The 22,665-nt window shown below is 45.2% G+C and overlaps 1 protein-coding gene and 1 non-coding gene across 2 annotated transcripts in view; one reads left to right on the top strand and one right to left on the bottom strand.

Annotated features, from left to right (window-relative positions):
- The window catches only part of LOC126175796 (uncharacterized), a 314,318-nt gene that overhangs the window by 113,993 nt on the left and 177,660 nt on the right, over positions 1-22,665 (bottom strand). Inside the window, exons 8-9 of the mRNA XM_049922776.1 lie at positions 21,653-21,741; positions 1,447-1,516 (exon numbers count right to left, since the gene is read on the bottom strand). Of these exons, the coding sequence (XP_049778733.1) occupies positions 1,447-1,516; positions 21,653-21,741 (159 nt within the window). The remainder of the gene's footprint in view (positions 1-1,446; positions 1,517-21,652; positions 21,742-22,665) is intronic.
- Trnal-caa (transfer RNA leucine (anticodon CAA)) lies at positions 9,689-9,763 on the top strand. Its single transcript has one exon. It is a non-coding gene; the product is annotated as a tRNA-Leu (tRNA).

Below are 22,665 nucleotides of genomic sequence, written 5' to 3'. Positions count from 1 at the left end.
CGACCTGTGCGAATGCCTCCATTCGAAAGGTATTGTAGAACGTTTTGGTGTTGTGTGACGAGACGTGACGTCACCTGATGGCGGACGCGAATTGACATTAAACAATCGACGTCGTCCCTAGATCACGTGACAATTCCAGTTTAATGTTGACAACATGCGCAGGACGCAATGCTCACTCCAGAGATATTTCTACTCTATGCTGTGTATCTGCTGTCCTGGTGACGTTGTTTACGGTTGAAGCAACGCATTCTAGTCAACGCCTGCGATAACACAAAACAACACAGCCAAATAAAAATCGTTTCGAAATTCACAACACCACACTGCAAGCCTTTCAAAACAGAGAACATACAAAATTAGCGATCAGAAAATTGCACGTCTATAGCAGCAGGGAAAGTATCGATATTAATAGTCCTTTGTTTAATGTGTGACAGTCTCTGGCACAAATGTAAACATTCGAATTCTACTGAGCGAAATACACTTACGTATGACAGAAGATGCTGTGCAAAGAGGTGTGGCGCTGCATCTTGGTTCACATAAGACCATATAACGTGCCTTATAATCTCTCAAATATATATATATATATATATATATATATATATATATATATATATATGTTTTATACATCAAATTATTCAGGAAGATATGCGCTACAAAATTGGCATATTTTTGAAAAATAAATTTTTAACATGTAGGCCTTCCCCCCCCCTCCCCTTAAATTGAATGTGTTTTGTTCCAAATCTTGACGGAAAGCTTGTGGGCTTTTCTTTTCCGACGAAGCAACGGTTACTGGTGTTGCTTATCTTGACGTGCGAGAACTATGGCTCTTTCCTCAACGCTGAACCACAAAACATTATTTAGCAGTAAGATGGTGCGCCGCCTCACTGGCATAACTCAGTATGTGGTTGGTTAAACGACGTTGTTCCCGAGCGCTGGACTGCCCGCAAGGAACCAGATAACAGAGCTTGTTTTGCATGACCCCAACGTTCAACCGATCTGTCGCCATGTGATTTTTACCTTTGGGGGTTCATAAAGGAACGTGCGTATGTGCCTACGCCACCAGCCGACCTACCCTACTGAAGAATCAGGATTTAGCAATTGTTGCAACAATTACTCCGGACACACTGACTAAAGTTTGCGAAGATCTCGCCTATCAACTCGATGTGCACCATGTGGCGAATGGTGCTCACATCGCACATTTGTAAGAAATACTGTTTGCGTTGCTTTTTCATTTGATGTGTTATTTATAATTGTAAGTTAATGTAATAAATGTCACACAGCCTTAAAACATTAGTAATCATCTGAGGCAATCGGTATTTTATCAACAATTTACAAGATTTTTGCCGCCATTTCACATGTTATAAATTTTGCTTAGCCAGCGTGGAAAGCAAGAAGGTTTATAACTTCGTAAAGAAAATCAGGAAGAAAAAGTTTATGTCCGGTACTCACGTCTGATAAGCTGTGTTGTGTGCAGCGATTCAGCGGTAGCTCTTCTCGCAGAAAGAGATGGCGGCAGCTCCTGCGACAGAGGACAGGGGTCTCCTGATACGACAGTTGAAACTTTTTTTCTCATACAGCCATCAACATAAACATACCTGAACCAGTAAACGTAATGGAAATGTACAAATTTACAACTAACAAGTCACTTGTCACCTCCCTCTCGCTCTCTCTCTCTCTCTCTCTCTCTCTCTCTCTCTCTCTCTCTCTCTCTCACACACACACACACACACACACACACACACACACATAATGACGGGAGAAAAAGCACAACACCAAGAGATAATCAATCACGGGAATCCATTTATCTAAACAACACATTTAAGCGATGAACGTTGGAGGATCATACACAGGTTAATGTAAGCGCGAGAAAAGTGATTACAAATGTGAAATGATGGTACAGCCAGAATGTTGGATGCAAATGTATATGCATTGTGTCATATTCGTGCCCAATGTCAGGGTGTGGGATGGAGTTCCACGCTTATTGCATTTAGTCAGTCAATGCAGGGAGAGTTAATGCTGGTTGTGGATGACAATGGAGTTGCTCCATTGGAGACAGATTTGGTGATCGAGTAGGACAAGGCAATATTTCTGTCGAGCATGTTGGATTACAACAGGGGAATGTGGGCGAACGTTAATCTGTTGGGAAACTATCCCTTGAATTTCTTTTTCTTTTTTTTTTTCTACTGCCTTTATCCCGCAGTGAGCGTAGGGTCGGCAGGGTTAAGTACGGATTTGGCATGGTTAACTTTAAGGGGTAGCCGGATGCCCTTCCTGCTGCCACCCCATACCCCCCGGGCTAGAATTAGTGAACCCCAGCTGTTTGCGTCTAGGGTAAATCGTGAAATAGTGTGAATGTGTTTCAAACATCTGCGAGTCGTGGAACTGAGGCGGGACGTGGGGACCAGCCTGGTATTCTCCTAGCAGGATGTGGAAAACCGCCTAAAAACCACGTCCAGGCCGGCCGGCACACCGGCCGTCGTCGTTAATCCGCCGGGCGGATTCGCTACGGGGCCGGCGCGCCTACCCGCGAAATCGCACCACAGACCATAACTCGAGGTGTAGGTCCAGTGTGTCCAGGCCGCAGACAAGTTGGATGCGGGCGCTCACTTGGCCTCCTTATAACCAACATACAGTTTCACTGGCACCGAGGCAGAACCAATTTTCATCCAGACAACACAACAGACCTCCACCATGCCCTCCAGTGAGCTCTCGCTTGACACTACTGTAGTCGCAAACGGCGGTGGTTTGGGGTCAGTGGAACATCTACTACAGACCGTCTGTATCGGAGCTGTCCTTGAACTTACCGATTTGTAACGCTTTGTTGTGTTATTGCGGTGCCAACTGCTGCTTGAATTGGTGCTGCAGACGCAATACGATGCACTACAGCCATCTGCCAAAAAAGACGGTCTTCCCTCTCAGTAGTGCCACTTGGGAGTCCGCAGCCCGGTCTTCTTGCGACCCTACCTTCCTGTGACCACTGCAGCTAGGAATGATGTACAGTATATCTCGGTGTTACCCTTGACCGAACTATGTCCTTCAAGAAACATTGCTATAACACCAGGCTGAAAGGTAGTTCACGGAATAACATCTTGAGGAAGCTCACATCCACCGCCTGTGGAGCAGGTCCTCCCGTCATGAGAATTTCGGTTCTTACTTTGTGTGTGTGTCCGCTGCAGAGTATGCTTCACCTGTGTGGACTGCATCTACTCACACCAAACAGGTTGATACTGCAATCAATGAGACCGTCCGAATCTCGTCAGGATGTATGAAGCCAGTCGATAAAATCTACCCGATTGTTGGAATATCTCCCCCACTATTAGAAGGGCTGTTGCAGTTGATGTCAGGAGGGCTAAGCAGACTTATGATCCCCGACATCCACTGCATGATCATCAGGCTGTAGTCCGTCGGTTGAAGTTGAGAAAGAGCTTCATCGCCAGGACTCAACCACTAGAGGGAACACCAGAGTCTAACCGCATCACCAGGTGGAAGAGCAAGCTACCATCTGATATCCCTGTAAAGGAAGAGCTAGCTCCAAAAAATGACTTGCTCTATCCCGTTTGGAGATCGCTCAATCTCCCATTTGGAGATCGCTCAATCGCCTTAGGAAGGGCTTCCTCTTTGCAAGACCAACATGCGGAAATGGGGCATTCTTTCAGCTGATGGAGATACATCCTGCGAGTGCGGAACAACACAAGACTCGGCCCACCTGCTAATTTGTCCTAAACTTGAACAACCCTGCACAACACAGGACCTGATCGAGGGAAACACAAGGCCATCGGAGTTGCTACCTTCTGGAAATGCTGACCGGACACGGAAATGAATGAATTTCTGCAATATCACGGACGGAATATCTAGCTTCCCGTAGCCCCATTACACAACCTACATCTACATCTACATTTATACTCCGCAAGCCACCCAACGGTGTGTGGCGGAGGGCACTTAACGTGCCACTGTCATTACCTCCCTTTTCTGTTCCAGTCGCATATGGTTCGCGGGAAGAACGACTGTCTGAAAGCCTCCGTGCGCGCTCGAATCTCTCTAATTTTACATTCGTAATCTCCTCGGGAGGTATAAATAGTGGGAAGCAATATATTCGATACCTCATCCAGAAACGCACCCTCTCGAAACCTGGACAGCAAGCTACACCGCAATGCAGAGCGCCTCTCTTGCAGAGTCTGCCACCTGAGTTTGCTAAACATCTCCGTAACGCTATCACGGTTACCAAATAACCCTGTGACGAAACACGCCGCTCTTCTTTGGATCTTCTCTATCTCCTCCGTCAACCCGATCTGGTACGGATCCCAAACAGATGAGCAATACTCAAGTACAGGTCGAACGAGTGTTTTGTAAGCCACCTCCTTTGTTGATGGACTACATTTTCTAAGGACTCTCCCTATGAATCTCAACCTGGTACCCGCCTTACCAACAATTAATTTTTATGACCATTCCACTTCAAATCGTTCCGCACGCATACTCCCAGATATTTTACAGATGTAACTGCTACCAGTGTTTGTTGCGCTATCATATAATCATACAATAAAGGATCCTTCTTTCTATGTATTCGCAATACATTACATTTGTCTATGTTAAGGGTCAGTTGCCACTCCCTGCACCAAGTGCCTATCCGCTGCAGATCTTCCTGCGTTTCGCTACAATTTTCTAATGCTGCAACTTCTCTGTAGACTACAGCATCATCCGCGAAAAGCCGCATGGAACTTCCAACACTATCTACTAGGTCATTTATATATATTGTGAAAAGCGATGGTCCCATAACACTCCCCTGTGGCACGCCAGAGGTTACTTTAACGTCTGTAGACGTCTGTCCATTGATAACAACATGCTGTGTTCTGTTTGCTAAAAACTCTTTTATCCAGTCACACAGCTGGTCTGATATTCCGTAGGATCTTACTTTGTTTATCAGGCGACAGTGCGGAACTGTATCGAACGCCTTCCGGAAGTCAAGGAAAATAGCATCTACCTGGGAGCCTGTATCTAACATTTTCTGGGTCTCATGAACAAATAAAGCGAGTTGGGTCTCGCACGATCGCTGTTTCCGGAATCCATGTTAATTCCTACAGAGTAGATTCTGGGTTTCCAAAAACGACATGATACGCGAGCAAAAAACATGTTCTAAAATTCTACAACAGATCGACGTCAGAGATATAGGTCTATAGTTTTGCGCATCTGCTCGACGACCCTTCTTGAAGACTGCGACTACCTGTGCTCTTTTCCAATCATTTGGAACCTTCCGTTCCTCTAGAAACTTGCGGTACACGGCTGTTAGAAGGGGGGCAAGATCTTTCGCGTACTCTGTGTAGAATCGAATTGGTATCCCGTCTGGTCCAGTGGAATTTCCTCTGTTGAGTGATTCCAGTTGCTTTTCTATTCCTTGGACACTTATTTCTATGTCAGCCTTTTTTCGTTTGTGCGAGGATTTAGAGAAGGAACTGCAGTGCGGTCTTCCTCTGTGAAACAGCTTTGGAAAAAGGTGTTTAGTATTTCAGTTTTACGCGTGTCATCCTCTGTTTCAATACCATCATCATCCCGGAGTGTCTGGATATGCTGTTTCGAGCCACTTACTGATTTAACGTAAGACCAGATCTTCCTAGGATTTTCTGTCAAGCCGGTACATAGAATTTTACTTTTGAATTCAATGAACGCTTCACGCATAGCCCTCCTTACGCTAACTTTGACATCGTTTAGCTTCTGTTTGTCTGAGAGGTTTTGACTGCGTTTGCACTTGGAGTGAAGCTCTCTTTGCTTTCGCAGTAGTTTCCTAACTTGTTGTTGAACCACGGTGGGTTTTTCCCGTCCCTCACAGTTTTACTCGGCATGTACCTGTCTAAAACGCATTTTACGATTGCCCTGAACTTTTTCCATAAACACTCAACATTGTCAGTGTCGGAACAGAAATTTTCGTTTTGATCTGTTAGGTAGTCTGAAATCTGCCTTCTGTTACTCTTGCTAAACAGATAAACCTTCCTCCCTTTTTTATATTCCTATTAACTTCCATATTCAGGGATGCTGCAACGGCCTTATGATCACTGATTCCCTATTCTGCACTTACAGAGTCGAAAAGTTAGGGTCTGTTTGTTATCAGTAGGTTCAAGATGTTATCTCCACGAGTCGGTTCTCTGTTTAATTGCTCGAGGTAATTTTCGGATGTGCACTCAGTATAATGTCACTCGATGCTCTGTTCCTACCACCCATCCTAAACATCTGAGTGTACCAGTCTATATCTGGTAAATTGAAATCTCCACCTAAGACTATAACATGCTGAGAAAATTTATGTGAAATGTATTCCAAATTTTCTCTCAGTTGTTCTGCCACTAATGCTGCTGAGTCGGGAGGTCGGTAAAAGGAGCCAACTATTAACCTAGCTCGGTTGTTGAGTGTAACCTCCACCCATAATAATTCACAGGAACTATCCACTTCTACCTCACTACTGGATAAACTACTACTAACAGCGACGAACACGCCACCACCGGTTGGATGCAATCTATCCTTTCTAAACACCGTCTGTGCCTTTGTAAAAATTTCGGCAGAATTTATCTCTGGCTTCAGCCAGCTTTCTGTACCTATAACGATTTCAGCTTCGGTGCTTTCTATCAGCGCTTGAAGTTCCGGTACTTTACCAATGCAGCTTCGACAGTTTACAATTACAATACCGATTGCTGCTTGGCCCCCGCATGTCCTGACTTTGCCCCGCACCCTTTGAGGCTGCTGCCCCTTCCTCGTTCAAACTAAGTGAGCTGTTGAAACTGGTGTCTTCGTCATCTTAAAGGCATTCTTGATCAACATCGACTCTCTAAGTCCAATCTCGAAGGCATTAACGCTCACGACCATTACAGCGCGTATTTAAAGAAAACCTGATTTGCATCCTCATAGTGCCGCTTCTTGCGCCACTCTTAAACCACTGGAGGGAACTTTGAATAGACGTCATCTTTCGGATGTAGAAATAATGGTCGTTTACCTCGCATAACTCCTTGGTGTTGTGATTTTTTTTCCAGTCGGTGTTTAGAAGAGATAAAAGGGAAGACTATTTTTATATGACATGACAAAAATGTCACAGATGTACTATTTCAATACTGGAAGTTTTGATGCTGCTGATGTTCAAACTACCGTGCGATGAACATTTACAGTATTGTCCGTTTACATTAATACAACTGACATCTGTGTGCTAATGATTGTCTAACACACTCAAAACAACGAGGTGCTTTACGTCCAACTAAACGGGCAACCGGTTTCCTAGAGTGTCTATCGGCGTCTCTTACACCAAACGCTTCATCTTCCCCCACAAAAGTAATTCCACAGGAGTTCAGCAACATCTCTAAAACAGTATTGTCACACGGCAGTTTGATCACCGCCTCTGAATATGTGGCGTTAAAACGGTGCTCCTGAGATATTCTTGTTACATAGAAAAGTGTTTCTTTTTATGTACATCTACACGAATGTTCTGTAGTTCACGTTTAAGTGCTTGACAGAGGGTTTATAGAACGACTTTGAGACTGTTCCTCAATCGTTCTACTCTCGAACAACACATGGGAAAAATCTAATATCTAAATTCCAGAATGAGATTTTCACTCTGCAGCGGAGTGTGCGCTGATATGAAACATCCTGGCAGATTAAAACTGTGTGCCCGACCGAGACTCGAACTCGGGACCTTTGCCTTTCGCGGGCAAGTGCTCTACCAACTGAGCTACCGAAGCACGACTCACGCCCGGTACTCACAGCTTTACTTCTGCCAGTACCTCGTCTCCTACCTTCCAAACTTTACAGAAGCTCTCCTGCGAACCTTGCAGAACTAGCACTCCTGAAAGAAAGGATATTGCGGAGACATGGCTTAGCCACAGCCTGGGGGATGTTTCCAGAATGAGATTTTCACTCTGCAGCGGAGTGTGCGCTGATATGAAACTTCCTGGCAGATTAAAACTGTGTGCCCGACCGAGACTCGAACTCGGGACCTTTGCCTTTCGCGGGCAAGTGCTCTACCAACTGAGCTACCGAAGCACGACTCACGCCCGGTACTCACAGCTTTACTTCTGCCAGTACCTCGTCTCCTACCTTCCAAACTTTACAGAAGCTCTCCTGCGAAACTTGCAGAACTAGCACTCCTGAAAGAAAGGATATTGCGGAGACATGGCTTAGCCACAGCCTGGGGGATGTTTCCAGAATGAGATTTTCACTCTGCAGCGGAGTGTGCGCTGATATGAAACTTCCTGGCAGATTAAAACTGTGTGCCCGACCGAGACTCGAACTCGGGACCTTTGCCTTTCGCGGGCAAGTGCTCTACCAACTGAGCTACCGAAGCACGACTCACGCCCGGTACTCACAGCTTTACTTCTGCCAGTACCTCGTCTCCTACCTTCCAAACTTTACAGAAGCTCTCCTGCGAAACTTGCAGAACTAGCACTCCTGGAAGAAAGGATATTGCGGAGACATGGCTTAGCCACAGCCTGGGGGATGTTTCCAGAATGAGATTTTCACTCTGCAGCGGAGTGTGCGCTGATATGAAACTTCCTGGCAGATTAAAACTGTGTGCCCGACCGAGACTCGAACTCGGGACCTTTGCCTTTCGCGGGCAAGTGCTCTACCAACTGAGCTACCGAAGCACGACTCACGCCCGGTACTCACAGCTTTACTTCTGCCAGTACCTCGTCTCCTACCTTCCAAACTTTACAGAAGCTCTCCTGCGAAACTTGCAGAACTAGCACTCCTGAAAGAAAGGATATTGCGGAGACATGGCTTAGCCACAGCCTGGGGGATGTTTCCAGAATGAGATTTTCACTCTGCAGCGGAGTGTGCGCTGATATGAAACTTCCTGGCAGATTAAAACTGTGTGCCCGACCGAGACTCGAACTCGGGACCTTTGCCTTTCGCGGGCAAGTGCTCTACCAACTGAGCTACCGAAGCACGACTCACGCCCGGTACTCACAGCTTTACTTCTGCCAGTACCTCGTCTCCTACCTTCCAAACTTTACAGAAGCTCTCCTGCGAAACTTGCAGAACTAGCACTCCTGGAAGAAAGGATATTGCGGAGACATGGCTTAGCCACAGCCTGGGGGATGTTTCCAGAATGAGATTTTCACTCTGCAGCGGAGTGTGCGCTGATATGAAACTTCCTGGCAGATTAAAACTGTGTGCCCGACCGAGACTCGAACTCGGGACCTTTGCCTTTCGCGGGCAAGTGCTCTACCAACTGAGCTACCGAAGCACGACTCACGCCCGGTACTCACAGCTTTACTTCTGCCAGTACCTCGTCTCCTACCTTCCAAACTTTACAGAAGCTCTCCTGCGAAACTTGCAGAACTAGCACTCCTGAAAGAAAGGATATTGCGGAGACATGGCTTAGCCACAGCCTGGGGGATGTTTCCAGAATGAGATTTTCACTCTGCAGCGGAGTGTGCGCTGATATGAAACTTCCTGGCAGATTAAAACTGTGTGCCCGACCGAGACTCGAACTCGGGACCTTTGCCTTTCGCGGGCAAGTGCTCTACCAACTGAGCTACCGAAGCACGACTCACGCCCGGTACTCACAGCTTTACTTCTGCCAGTACCTCGTCTCCTACCTTCCAAACTTTACAGAAGCTCTCCTGCGAAACTTGCAGAACTAGCACTCCTGAAAGAAAGTTTGGAAGGTAGGAGACGAGGTACTGGCAGAAGTAAAGCTGTGAGTACCGGGCGTGAGTCGTGCTTCGGTAGCTCAGTTGGTAGAGCACTTGCCCGCAAAAGGCAAAGGTCCCGAGTTCGAGTCTCGGTCGGGCACACAGTTTTAATCTGCCAGGAAGTTTCATATCAGCGCACACTCCGCTGCAGAGTGAAAATCTCATTCTGGAAACATCCCCCAGGCTGTGGCTAAGCCATGTCTCCGCAATATCCTTTCTTTCAGGAGTGCTAGTTCTGCAAGTTCGCAGGAGAGCTTCTGTAAAGTTTGGAAGGTAGGAGACGAGGTACTGGCAGAAGTAAAGCTGTGAGTACCGGGCGTGAGTCGTGCTTCGGTAGCTCAGTTGGTAGAGCACTTGCCCGCGAAAGGCAAAGGTCCCGAGTTCGAGTCTCGGTCGGGCACACAGTTTTAATCTGCCAGGAAGTTTCAATATCTAAATTGATTTCTCTTATTTTTTCACGATGGTCGTTTCTTCCTGTGTATGTGGGAGTCAACAAAATATTTCCAAATTCGGAGAAGAAAGCTAGAGATCAAAATTTCCTGAAAAGATCTCGCCGCAGCGAAAAAAAAGCCTTTGTTTTAACGATTCCCACCCCAACTCGCTTGTCATACAAGAGGCACTCTCTCCAATGTTTTACGATAATACAAAATGAGCTGCCCTTCGTTCAACTTTTACTATATCCTCCGTCAACCCTGTCTGGTAAGTATCCCATACCGATCAGCAATACTCCAGGAAGAGGACAGACAAGCGTAGTACAGGCAGTCTACTTAGATGTGTTGCACCTTGTATGTGTTCTCCCAATAAAACGTAGTTTTTGTTTTGCCTTCCCCGTAACATTTGTGATGATCTCAATTTAAGGTGTTCATAAGTGCCACTGCAGTAACGGTTATTGATTCTATAAATCATATTCACGAAAAACGATAAGTCTGTCAGTTGAACAAAATGCTGTAGAAACAGTTAATGTACGAAGGTTGGGGCTTAAATAGTGGCAACTATTTTTTCACAACCGATACAAAAGAATTACATGTTTGCACCTGTTACTGTCCTTCAAAGTAGTCCCCAGCATTGTGTAGAACCCATTGCCAGCGATGTGAAAAGCGTAATATACCGTTAGCAGAGCCTGTTCTGTTGATGGTGCGAATGGAGCGGTCTAAAGTTATGGCGATTTTCGTGTACGACCGTCAATGCACAGTATCACTGTTCGTTTTTGGAGCATCACCTGCGACCAGCTTTGTGAAACAAACTGCGACACTTTCTGCGCAACCCACCCATCATTTTGCACTACAATGCGAGCGCGCATACAGCGCAAGCTGTGGCTGCTCTGTTCGGTCGATGGGACTGGGAAGTACCGTACCATCCACCATACTCCTCGGACTTAAGTCCTTGTGACTTTGATTTGATCCCGAAGATGAAGGAACCACTTCGTGGCATTCGCTTCAGAACTGTTCCAGAGATTCGACAGGCAGTAGACCGTTCCATTCGCACCATCAACAGAACAGGCTCTGCTAATGGTATACTAGGCCTTTCACATCGCTGGCAACGCGTTCTACACAACACTGGTGACTTCTTTGAAGGACAGTAACAGGTGCAAACATGTAACTCTTTTGAATCGGTTGTGAATAAATAGTTGCGATTATTTAAGTTTCATCCCTCTTATACATAGTCATATGCTAGCCATGTACTACTTACTGCTGTTCAAGAATTCATCTGTGGTATGGAAGTTGTTATTGAGAAACATCTTTGACCTACGATTGGTATTACTTCAACATGTAGATTGTCAAAGAGGTAGCTGTGTATTTCAATGCTAACTTTCAAGGTCGGCCCGCATCTCGTGGTCGTGGGGTAGTGTTCTCGCTTCCCACGCCCGGGTTCCCGGGTTCGATTCCCGGCGGGGTCAGGGATTTTCTCTGCCTCGTGATGGCTGGGTGTTGTGTGCTGTCCTTAGGTTAGTTAGGTTTAAGTAGTTCTAAGTTCTAGGGGACTGATGACCATAGATGTTAAGTCCCATAGTGCTCAGAGCCATTTTTTTTTCAAGGTCGAAAACGACCCAAAAATATTTTCACAATTCATTAATAATGCCAGTGAGTTTTAAAAATAGTTGGAATGAAAATAACGCAGTGAATCCATTAACATGATAAGACGTGAAGTTTTATGAGAAAAGTGCTACAGGTGACATGAAAGCTGAGTAAGAGTTTTCAAAGCTTATGTTCAGTTTACGTTAAGTAGAGAATCATCTTTGAGTGGCATTTTTTTCAGGTTTTAATTTTATAGTCTGCTTAACATTACTGGTATAGAATATTTTATAGCTTTATTTCTAACGTGTTGGATGTAAGCATACAGGAATGTAACTGCAAATCGTTGAATAAAATGGGTGTCATCTCCAATCATACTTATAATACGTAATAGGTGCTTTGCATATACTAATGAAGTACGCTTACCTTGTATGTATCAAAGAAAGTAATGTACCTTTGAAAAATATTGAGTTGTAACAGCAACTCGTTGTTTATTTTGTGTTCAATTTTATTCAGAGGTACGACACGTTCTCAAAGTTTGTGAATCAGCTATATCTAAAAGGCAATTCTAGACCCATGCTCCCTGTTGGATAAATTTCTCCGGAAGTGAATGGTTAAAAGTGTTGTTAATAACAATCATTGGTAAATGTGGAGGCTAAATTTACTGACATTAATTGTTTTACAAATGGTTTGCAATTGGTGACTGTCGTATACACTGATCAGCCTCAACATTATGACCATCTACCTAACAGCCGGTATGTCCACCTTTGGCGTGGATGGCGGTGGCGACGCTTCGTGGCATGGAAGCAATGTCTTGGCAGGTCGCTGTAGGGAGTTGGCACCACATCTGCATACACAAGCCACGTATGTCGACAATTACTGACGTCACGTTCAATCACATCCCAGATGTGTTCGATCCAGTTCAGATCTGGCGAACCGTGGGCCAGCAGATCAGTTGGAAATCGCCCGCTACGGTCGCAGGTTCGAATCCTGCCTCGGGCATGGATGTGTGTGATGTCCTTAGATTAGTTAGGTTTAATTAGTTCTAAGTTCTAGGCGACTGATGACCTCAGAAGTTAAGTCGCATAGTGCTCAGAGCCATTTGAACCATTTGGAAATCGCCACTGTGTTCCTCAGACCACTTCATCAGACTCCTAGCCTTGTGACGTGGAACATTATCTTGCTGAAAAATGCTACTCCTGTCGAGAAAAATCATCATGAAGGGGTGTACGTGGTCTGCAGCCAGTGTACGATACTCCTTGGCCGTCATGGTGCATTGCGCGAGCTCCACTGGAACTATGGGTGCCCTCGTGAATGATCCCAAGGGCATAATGGAGCAGCCGCCAGCATGTCTCCGTCCTGCAGTACAGGTGTCAAGGAACTGTTCCCTGGATTCGCGTCTCCCATCGGCATGATGAAGAAGGTAACGGGTTTCATCAGACCACGCAGCGCTCTGCCACTGCGCAACGTCCATTGTCGATGGTCACGGGTCCATTTTAGTCGTAGTTGCCGATGTCGTGGTGTTAACATTGGCACATGCATGGATCATCGGCTGTGAGAAATTTTCGGTATGCTGTGTGTTCAGACACATTTGTACTCTGTCCCGAGTCCGATGTTAGTTCCGCCACAGTTCGCCGCCTGTCCTGTTTTACCAGCCTGCCTAGCCTTCGACGTCCGACATATGTAATGAGGAGTGGCCGCCCAACCCTAAGACGTCTGGACTTGATTTCACCTTGGTTTCGCCACCTGTTGAAGACGCTCACCATAACACTCCTCGAACACTCGACAAGTGCAGTCTCCGAAATGCTCGTGCCGAGCCTTCGGGCCATCACAACCTTGCCTCGGTCATACTCAGATCGCACGAATTCCTCATTCTACGAGGGTAATCCCAAAATTAAGGTCTCCTATTTTTTTATTAGTACGCAAACTTGTTTATTTCTACAATGGTTTGCATCAGTTTACAGCTTGAATATTTAGCTATTTTTCGACATCACCATTTCTGTCGATGCATTTTTGTAGACGCTGTGGCAATTTTTGTATGCCCATGTCATACCAGCTCGCCGTCGTGCTGTTCAGAAAGTTATGAACCGCTTCTTTCACCTCGTCGTCGGAGCTGAATCGCTTTCCGGCCAAATATTCTTTTAACCTAGGGAACAGATGATGGTTACTGATTCCAAGTAAGGACTATAGGGTGGGTGGGTCATTACGTTCCACTGAGACTGTTGCAGGAGAGCAACGGTTTGCCGAGCGATGTGTGGGCGAGAGTTGTCATGGAGAATGTGTACGCCGTTGCTCAACATTTCTCTTCTCCGGTTCTGAATTGCCCGTTTGAGTTTTTTCAGTCTCACAGAACCTGTCAGCGTTAACTGTGGTCCCAGTGGGCATAAAGTCGACCAACAATACCCCTTTCTGATCCCAAAAAAGGTTGCCATGACTTTACCGGCAGACTGTGTTTGTTTGAATTTCCGCGGCTTTCGCGAAGAAGGATGCCGCCACTGGCGTGATTGTTGCTTGGTCTCAGGTGTAAAGTGGTATGCCTAGGTTTCGTCACCCGTGACAATTGAGTCCAGAAAGTTGTCCTGTTCGGCTGCAAGGCGGTGAAGAATTGCGCGGGAAGCATCAACTCGTTGCCGCATGTGGTCCTCAGTCAGCATTCGTGGCACCCATGTTGCTCACACCTTCCGGTAGTTCAATGTTTCCGTTAAAATTCTGCGAGCGGTGCTTCGGGAAACCTCAGGAACCAACGCGCAGAGATCATCCAGGCTGATCCGTCGATCTTCACGCATGCTTTGCTCAACCTTCAACACTGTCTCCTCAGAAATTGACGGTCTCCCGCTCCTTTCTTCGTCGTGAATTTCGCTCCGACCAGCTGCAAACTCTCTACACCACTTACGAACATTTTTGACATCCATGCACGACTGACCATACACTTCGGTCAATTGGCGATGGATTTCAATCGGCGCAGTGCCCTTTGCGTTCAAAAACCGAATAACTGCGTGCAAATCGCATTTGGCGGTAACATCCAACGGGAGCTCCATTGTCAACGGCTGCCAAGCCAAGACTGAGCGCATCAGCGCGGCATGCGCATGTCTACACATAGCGCGCGAAGCACTCTTCATAACAGTGTTAACAGTGTAAACAAATGCCACAGAGGCACTTCTGTACTTATAAAAAAAAGGAGACCTTACTTTTGGGATTACCCTCGTACATACGGACAGCACGCTGACTGTTACTGCATGCACCGTGCGTGTGTCTGACTAGCAGTCGTTTCTCACCAGCTGACGCTGCTATCGCCTGGGCGGATTTATATCGACAGTAGGTCAAATGCTCTGACTCATCAGATTATGATTTTCAGAATTAATTCTCACAGTCGCACACTGGTATAAATAAGAACTCTAACAGTAATTTTGCTATGTAAGTGGATTACGTTCAGTGATTCTTCATTAATGTGCTGAGGTGTAAAGATAGCTCAACAATACTGCAGATTTGTGTGATAACAGGGAGCAAAACGTCTAAAGAGACATTACAGTTAATAGGCAACATTAATTTTCAGACAGTATTTATTCACGAAAATAAATCTTCCATATCTACAGTTGACTTCTTTATTTCTTCATTGTTTCATAACCAGTTTCGAGGCTAAAGTCGCAGTATTAAACACTTATATTAGTCACACATTACGACTAAAATCCCAGTTTAACACAAAAAGTATATGACACACCTACTTGGCTAGCGAGCTTGGCGACTGCACTCCAGGGGATGGCCTGACGATGGTACTTGATACCAAAACCGGTAGCCAGTAGGCAAAGTAAACAGTGCGACTACAGACATACATAAATATTTTTTTCTGATTGTATTGGTCGCTGTTCCAAAGCACAGTACATCGGGAATATGTGAAAAAAGATAAAATGGTTAAATTGAAGCACTTACATCATCTTCATATAGCCTTAACTAATGCGTAGAGGCTATAAAATTTGGAAACGAAGTCCTAGTATTTGTGGCCTCTGCAAGTCTGTAGGAAAATGATGCTTTCATTGTTGTGGTCTTCAGCCCGAAGACTGATGCTGCTCTCCATGCTACTGTATTCTGTGCAAGCCTCTTCATCTCCAAATAACTACTGCAGCGTGCATCCTTTTTAGACTGCTCAATGCATTCGTTCCTCGGTATGCAGCTACTACCCCACATTTCCATCCATTGCCAAACGATTCCTCGACGCGTCAGGATGTCCCGATCCCTTCTTTTAGTCAAGTTGTGTCATGAATTTCTTTTTCCTCAATCCGATTCAGTGTCACCTCATTAGTTACTCGATATACCCATTTAATATTCAGCATTCCTCTGTAGTACCACATTTCAAAAGGCGTTATTGTTTTGGCGCCCGAAATGCTTATCCAGGGTTGCCACAGGTTCTGGGAATCAGGGAATATCAGGGAATTCCAAACACATCAGGGAAATTTGAATAAAACACTGGAAAAATCTAGTTTTTGTCTCAGTAGATGAATAATATACAGAAGAATGGAAAAGGAAACTGAGAATGCGCTAGGTGACGATCAGTCACTTTCATAGGATTTGTCGACCTGGAAAAAGCGTTCGACAATATAAAATGGTGCAAGCTGTTCGAGATTCTGAAAACAAGTAGGGGTAAGCTATAGGGAGAGACGGGTCATCTACAATATGTACAACAACCGAGACGGAATAATAAGAGTGGACGATCAGGAACGAAGTGCTCGTGTCAAGAAGGGTGTACAGACAAGGCTGTAGCCTTTCGCCCCTACTCTTCAATCTGTACATTGAGAAAGCAATGATGGAAATAAAAGAAAGGTTCAGGAGTGGAATTAAAATACAAGCTGAAAGGATAGCAATGATACGATTCGCTGATGACATTGCTATCCTGAGTGAAAGTGAAGGAGAATTAAATGATCTGCTGAACGGAATGAACAGTCTAATGAGTACACAGCATGGTGTGAGAGTAAATCGGAGAAAGACGAAGGTAATGAGAAGTAGTAGAAATGAGAACAGCGAGAAACTTAACATCAGGATTGATGGTCACGAAGTCAATGAAGTTAAGGAATTCCGCTACCTAGGCAGTAAAATAACCAATGACGGACGAAGCAAGGAGGACATCAAAAGCAGACTCGCTATGGCAAAAAAGGCATTTCTGGCCAAGAGAAGTCTACTAATATCAAATACCGGCCTTAATTTGAGGAAGAAATTTCTGAGGATGTACGTCTGGAGTACAGCATTGTATGGTAGTGAAACATGGACTGTGGGAAAACCGGAACAGAAGAGAATCGAAGCATTTGAGATGTGGTGCTATAGACGAATGTTGAAAATTAGGTGGACTGATAAGGTAAGGAATGAGGAGTTTCTACGCAGAATCGGAGAGGAAAGGAATATGTGGAAAACACTGATAAGGAGAAGGGACAGGATGATAGGACATCTGCTAAGACATGAGGGAATGACTTCCATGGTACTAGAGGGAGCTGTAGGGGGCAAAAACTGTAGAGGAAGACAGAGATTGGAATACGTCAAGCAAATAATTGAGGACGTAGGTTGCAAGTGCTACTCTGAGATGAAGAGGTTAGCACAGGAAAGGAATTCGTGGCGGGCCGCATCAAACCAGTCAGTAGACTGATGACAAAAAAAAAAAAAAGATGAACTGGTTTGTTTACTGAGGTGTCTTGCATCGTCGCTGGCTGGGTGCAGCCGAATAGGTGCGCCGCTTCCCTACTCCCTCGTTCTTACTGCTTCTCCCCTTCCTACCACTCCCCTCAGCTTGCAGTCAGTGCTGCCACCACCTCTTGCCGCTAACCTATCAGCTGCCGAGGAGAGCCAGGGAGGCAAGAGGACTGGTTTGTTCGGATCTGATTCTCAGAGACTGTAGATGCAATGGCCGAAGACGGAGGTCATGTGGGATTGTGTTGTGTCTGAGTGATTGTGTGAATGTGTGTGTGCTCTCGTTTTCTGACAAATGCTATGGATGAAAATTTAGTTGTGAGAGTGTGATTGTTTTTTTCTAGGTGCCTGTCTGCGCCTCAGCCTTCATCTTTATGGTGAGTTGCTACCTGTCCTCGTTATAATTGATTCTCAGCGTATTTGAACAAGTTATCTGTTGCATGGCTTGATCACCGTGGTCTCGTTTCATCAACTAGCTGTCTGTGGCTCGTGAATAGCTGGCCACACGAGTGGATTTCCGAGACGGACCAAAACAGCAAACTGTTTCTGCGGGTATCTGTAATGGATCGGGCCTGCCGATCTAAAGCCGTTCGGTTCCCATTAATGTGCAGGCCCTGTGCTTTGGATCTAGTCTCACTGATCTGCCCATGCGCCGGGTCTGTTTGTGTGTGGCGTAGTGCAGCAGAGTTTCATGGTTTATCGATGGATCCTGGACTGCGTAGCTCCTCATCAGGTCAGAGGCCATGGGCGACGGATTTCAGGAACTGCGACCGTCTCACCGCAAACACGTGGTACACCGTGGTGTTTCATAGACATTTCATTTGTTCTTTTACACTTTGTCACTTCAAAAATAGTTTATATGTTACAAAGTATGGAAAATAAGAAGAAGAAAACTGTGTCAGTTGTTGGCTGTTTGTACGCTATGTACTGATATATTTGTTGAAAGAAAAATCACTCAATACCCGTAAAATAATAGATATAGGACAGTGGGTAATAACCGACAATAATGAACATAGTAGAAACGACCTATTAGTAGCGGTCACCTGTAGTGTTGGTTTACACAATTCTTTTGCATATTATATACTTCTTTCAAGAGGCCTACTTTTTTCTGAGGTTGTTTCTGAAATTAGTGAAGGTATTTTAAATCTGTATTGCGACTCCAAGGAAATGCGTACTTTTATCGCAAAATGTGTTTCGTTTGATTGAAATAAAATAACATCATTGGTCTTAATGAAACAGATTTACAATTTGGCTGGCTTTTTCCATCTAAAAACAGTCAATTACAGAAGATGTTGATGTTAGTACTTAAGATGTTTGCTCACACAGGAAACCCCATCTGATTGCTAGCTTTTTTAAATGTTTCCCCATTTGCACTATTGTTTCTTGTACCGTAGCTGTAAAGACAGATTCTCAACATACGTCTTAATTTACTCTTGATATCTCAAAATTTGTTAGGGAAAAATGCTAAAACTTGTTTGGAAATCAAGGAAATATCAGCGGATTTCACTTGAGGAAACTTGTGGCAACATTGTTATCATTCACGTTTCAGTTTCGTACAAGGCAATAATGTGGATACATACCTTCAAAAAAGACTTGCTAAGACATAAGTTATATTAGGTGTAAACAAAGTCCTGTTTTTCAGAAACGATTTTCATTCCATAGTCAGTTTCCATTTTATATCCTCTCTGCTACGGCCATAGCAGTTATAATGCTGCCCAAATACCAAAACTTAGGTACCACTTTTACTGTCTCATTTGCTAACCTAATTCCTTCAGCATCACCAGGTTTAATTCGAATAAAATTTCGCTACCCTTGCTTTACATTTGTTGATACCTAGCGAGGTGGAGCAGTGGTTAGCACACTGGACTCGCATTCGGGAGGACGACGGTTCAAACCCGCGTCCGGCCACCCTGATTTAGGTTTTCTGTAATTCCCCTAAATCCCTTCTGACAAATGCCGAGATGTTTCCTTTGAAAAGGCACGGCCGATCTCCTTCCCCAGCCCTCCATAATCCGATGGGACCGATGACCTCACTGTTTGGTCCCCTGCCCGCAAATCAACCAACCAACATTTGTTGATGTTCATCTTATAACCTCTTATTCGATACACTATCCATTCCATTCAGCTACTCTTCCAAGTCCTTTGGCGTATGAGTGAGCATTAAAATGTCATCGGCGAACCTCAACGTTTTTATTTCTTTCCCCTGAATTTGAATTCTCTCTCGAAATTTCTTCTTGATTTCCTTCATTGCAAGCTGACTGCGCAGGCTGAATAACATAGTTGATAGACTACAGCCCCGTTTCACTCTTTTCAACCACTGCTTCCCTTTCCTTTCACGTCTTTCGATTACTATAACTGCAGTCACATCTTTTTACAAGTTCTAAATAATCATTTGCCCCCTTAATTTATACCTGCTTCTTTAACATTCCAACCAACATTGGCAAAAACTTTTTAGAAATCTACAAATGCCTTTGTTTAACCAATCTTCTAAGATAAGCCGTAAGATGCGTATTACTCTCATATTCCTACGTTTTTCCTGAACCAAAATTGATCTTCCCCTAGGTCTGCTTCTACCAATTTTTTCATCCTTATGTATGTACATTGCAAAAAAAAAAAATTAAGGGTCACTTTTTTGAAACCTCGTCATTTTCCCCATTGTGACGCAGAAGTTTGAAATTTGACTCAAAGGTGCCTACAATCTTCCACTGCAATGGTACCAAAGCGTAGCACACTGCTACGTCATCCTGGAGCTCGGCGACGCTCCAAATGAAGGCCAGAGCTCAGAAAGTAATGTGAAGTTTGGTTAATGATGTCAATTCTGTTCAACGCCAAGATGGATGTGTCACACGATAAGAAGGTCCCCCCCCCCCCTCTCTCTCTCTCTCTCTCTCTCTCTCTCTCTCTCTCTCACACACACACACACACACACACACACACATACGCACGCGTGCGCGCTCGTGCTCTGCGATGGGGCTCAGATACAGTTCCGCACTGTCGCCTGATAAACAAAGTAAGAGCCTACGGAATATCAGACCAGCTGTGTGGCTGGATTGAAGAGTTTTTAGCAAACAGAACACAGCATGTTGTTATCAACGGAGAGACGTCTACAGACGTTAAAGTAACCTCTGGTGTGCCACAGGGGAGTGTTATGGGACCATTGCTTTTCACAATATATATAAATGACCTAGTAGATAGTGTCGGAAGTTCCATGCGGCTTTTCGCGGATGATGCTGTAGTATACAGAGAAGTTGCAGCATTAGAAAATTGTAGCGAAATGCAGGAAGATCTGCAGCGGATAGGCACTTGGTGCAGGGAGTGGCAACTGACCCTTAACATAGACAAATGTAATGTATTGCGAATACATAGAAAGAAGGATCCTTTATTGTATGATTATATGATAGCGGAACAAACACTGGTAGCAGTTACTTCTGTAAAATATCTGGGAGTATGCGTGCGGAACGATTTGAAGTGGAATGATCATATAAAATTAATTGTTGGTAAGGCGGGTACCAGGTTGAGATTCATTGGGAGAGTCCTTAGAAAATGTAGTCCATCAACAAAGGAGGTGGCTTACAAAACACTCGTTCGACCTATACTTGAGTATTGCTCATCAGTGTGGGATCCGTACCAGATCGGGTTGACGGAGGAGATAGAGAAGATTCAAAGAAGAGCGGCGCGTTTCGTCACAGGGTTATTTGGTAACCGTGATAGCGTTACGGAGATGTTTAACAAACTCAAGTGGCGGACTCTGCAAGAGAGGCGCTCTGCATCGCGGTGTAGCTTGCTCGCCAGGTTTCGAGAGGGTGCGTTTCTGGATGAGGTATCGAATATATTGCTTCCCCCTACTTATACCTCCCGAGGAGATCACGAATGTAAAATTAGAGAGATTCGAGCGCGCACGGAGGCTTTCAGACAGTCGTTCTTCCCGCGAACCATACGCGACTGGAACAGAAAAGGGAGGTAATGACAGTGGCACGCAAAGTGCCCTCCGCCACACACCGTTGGGTGGCTTGCGGAGTATAAATGTAGATGTAGATGTAGAACAACGACCCCCACCCCTCAGCGTTGAAATCAAGCGGTTTTTCTGTTTTCCTATGTGTGGTTGAGGAAAACATTTCAGACACACTGTCGCGCCGAATCGGTACGGAGGTGGCGTAAAGGGCATCAGTGAAACCACCTCTTTCCTTGGAGTGTACATTTATGCATATTTTGCAGTCGAAAGCTACATTTTGCGCTGCGATGTGCGGGACGTGACGCGTAATAACAAACAGTTGCATTACGCTTCATGTACCCTGTATTGATACTCACCGGACTGTCATCAGGAAATGGTGCATTGAGGGCTGGGTAGCCGCCAGTCATGAAAGGAGTGACTTCTGGAGTGGTCGTGCCGCTGTCGCCTGCAAGAATGAACAAATGATACAAAAGGTTGCGGACAGGCTGAAGAAAAGTTGATACAGAAGTCGAAATACAACCTTGTGGTCTAGGGAACAATCCTCACCCAGTGAAATCTGTGGAATGTCAGGAACGACAAGGACAATCATTGCACAGACGCCTTAAGTTCAACGAATATAATGTACCGTTCAGTCATCAATGTTGTACATTACTGAAGGTGATCAAAACGGCGACCGTAACATTCAATGCACCCATAAAATTGTCGTAGAGAACTCGGGAGCACTCGACCAAGTGCACCAGGCATCGTACAAACCTTATCCGACGCTGCAAGTACCTTGGTAAGAAGAGTTTTTTCATTGGGATCTGATGTCATGACCACGACGCTTCTAATGTACAAACACAAAAAAATCAAGAGGTGTCAGATCAGGGGACCCAGGTGACTATGCAATTGGACCTCCCCTTCCAATCCAACGCCTGGGAGGTGTGGCTTTGGATGGGGATGTATACACTGCTCAGCGAGAACATGATGACCACCGACCTATTATCGACATAAACACGTCCAGGCGGTAGCAGCGACACCTGGCAAGTAATGACTGCTAGTCAGGCAGAGTCACGGTGCATTTATTATCAGTGGGCGTGCTGTCCGTGCGTAGAATGGAGAAGGCGCGCGATCTAAGTTTGACCGAGGGCAGACTGTGATAGCCCAGAGGCTCGGCACGAGCATTTAGGAAACTGCACGACTTGTCGGGTGTCCGAGGAGTGCTGTGATGAGTGTCTTCAACAAGTTCAGACGTTGTGAGGTTGGGAGGCCGCTCCTCATAATAGATTGGGATGTCGTAGGCTAGGCATAGTGCTGAAATAGGACAGGCAGCGAACTGCGGCGGAACTAACATGAGACTTTAATGGTGGGCAGAGTAAAAGTGTGTCTG

Source organism: Schistocerca cancellata, chromosome 3 (assembly GCF_023864275.1).
Source record: "Schistocerca cancellata isolate TAMUIC-IGC-003103 chromosome 3, iqSchCanc2.1, whole genome shotgun sequence".
NCBI classification, from domain to species: domain Eukaryota; kingdom Metazoa; phylum Arthropoda; class Insecta; order Orthoptera; family Acrididae; genus Schistocerca; species Schistocerca cancellata.
Note: the sequence above shows the minus strand (reverse complement) of the source record. Positions and strands in the feature narration are given on the sequence as shown.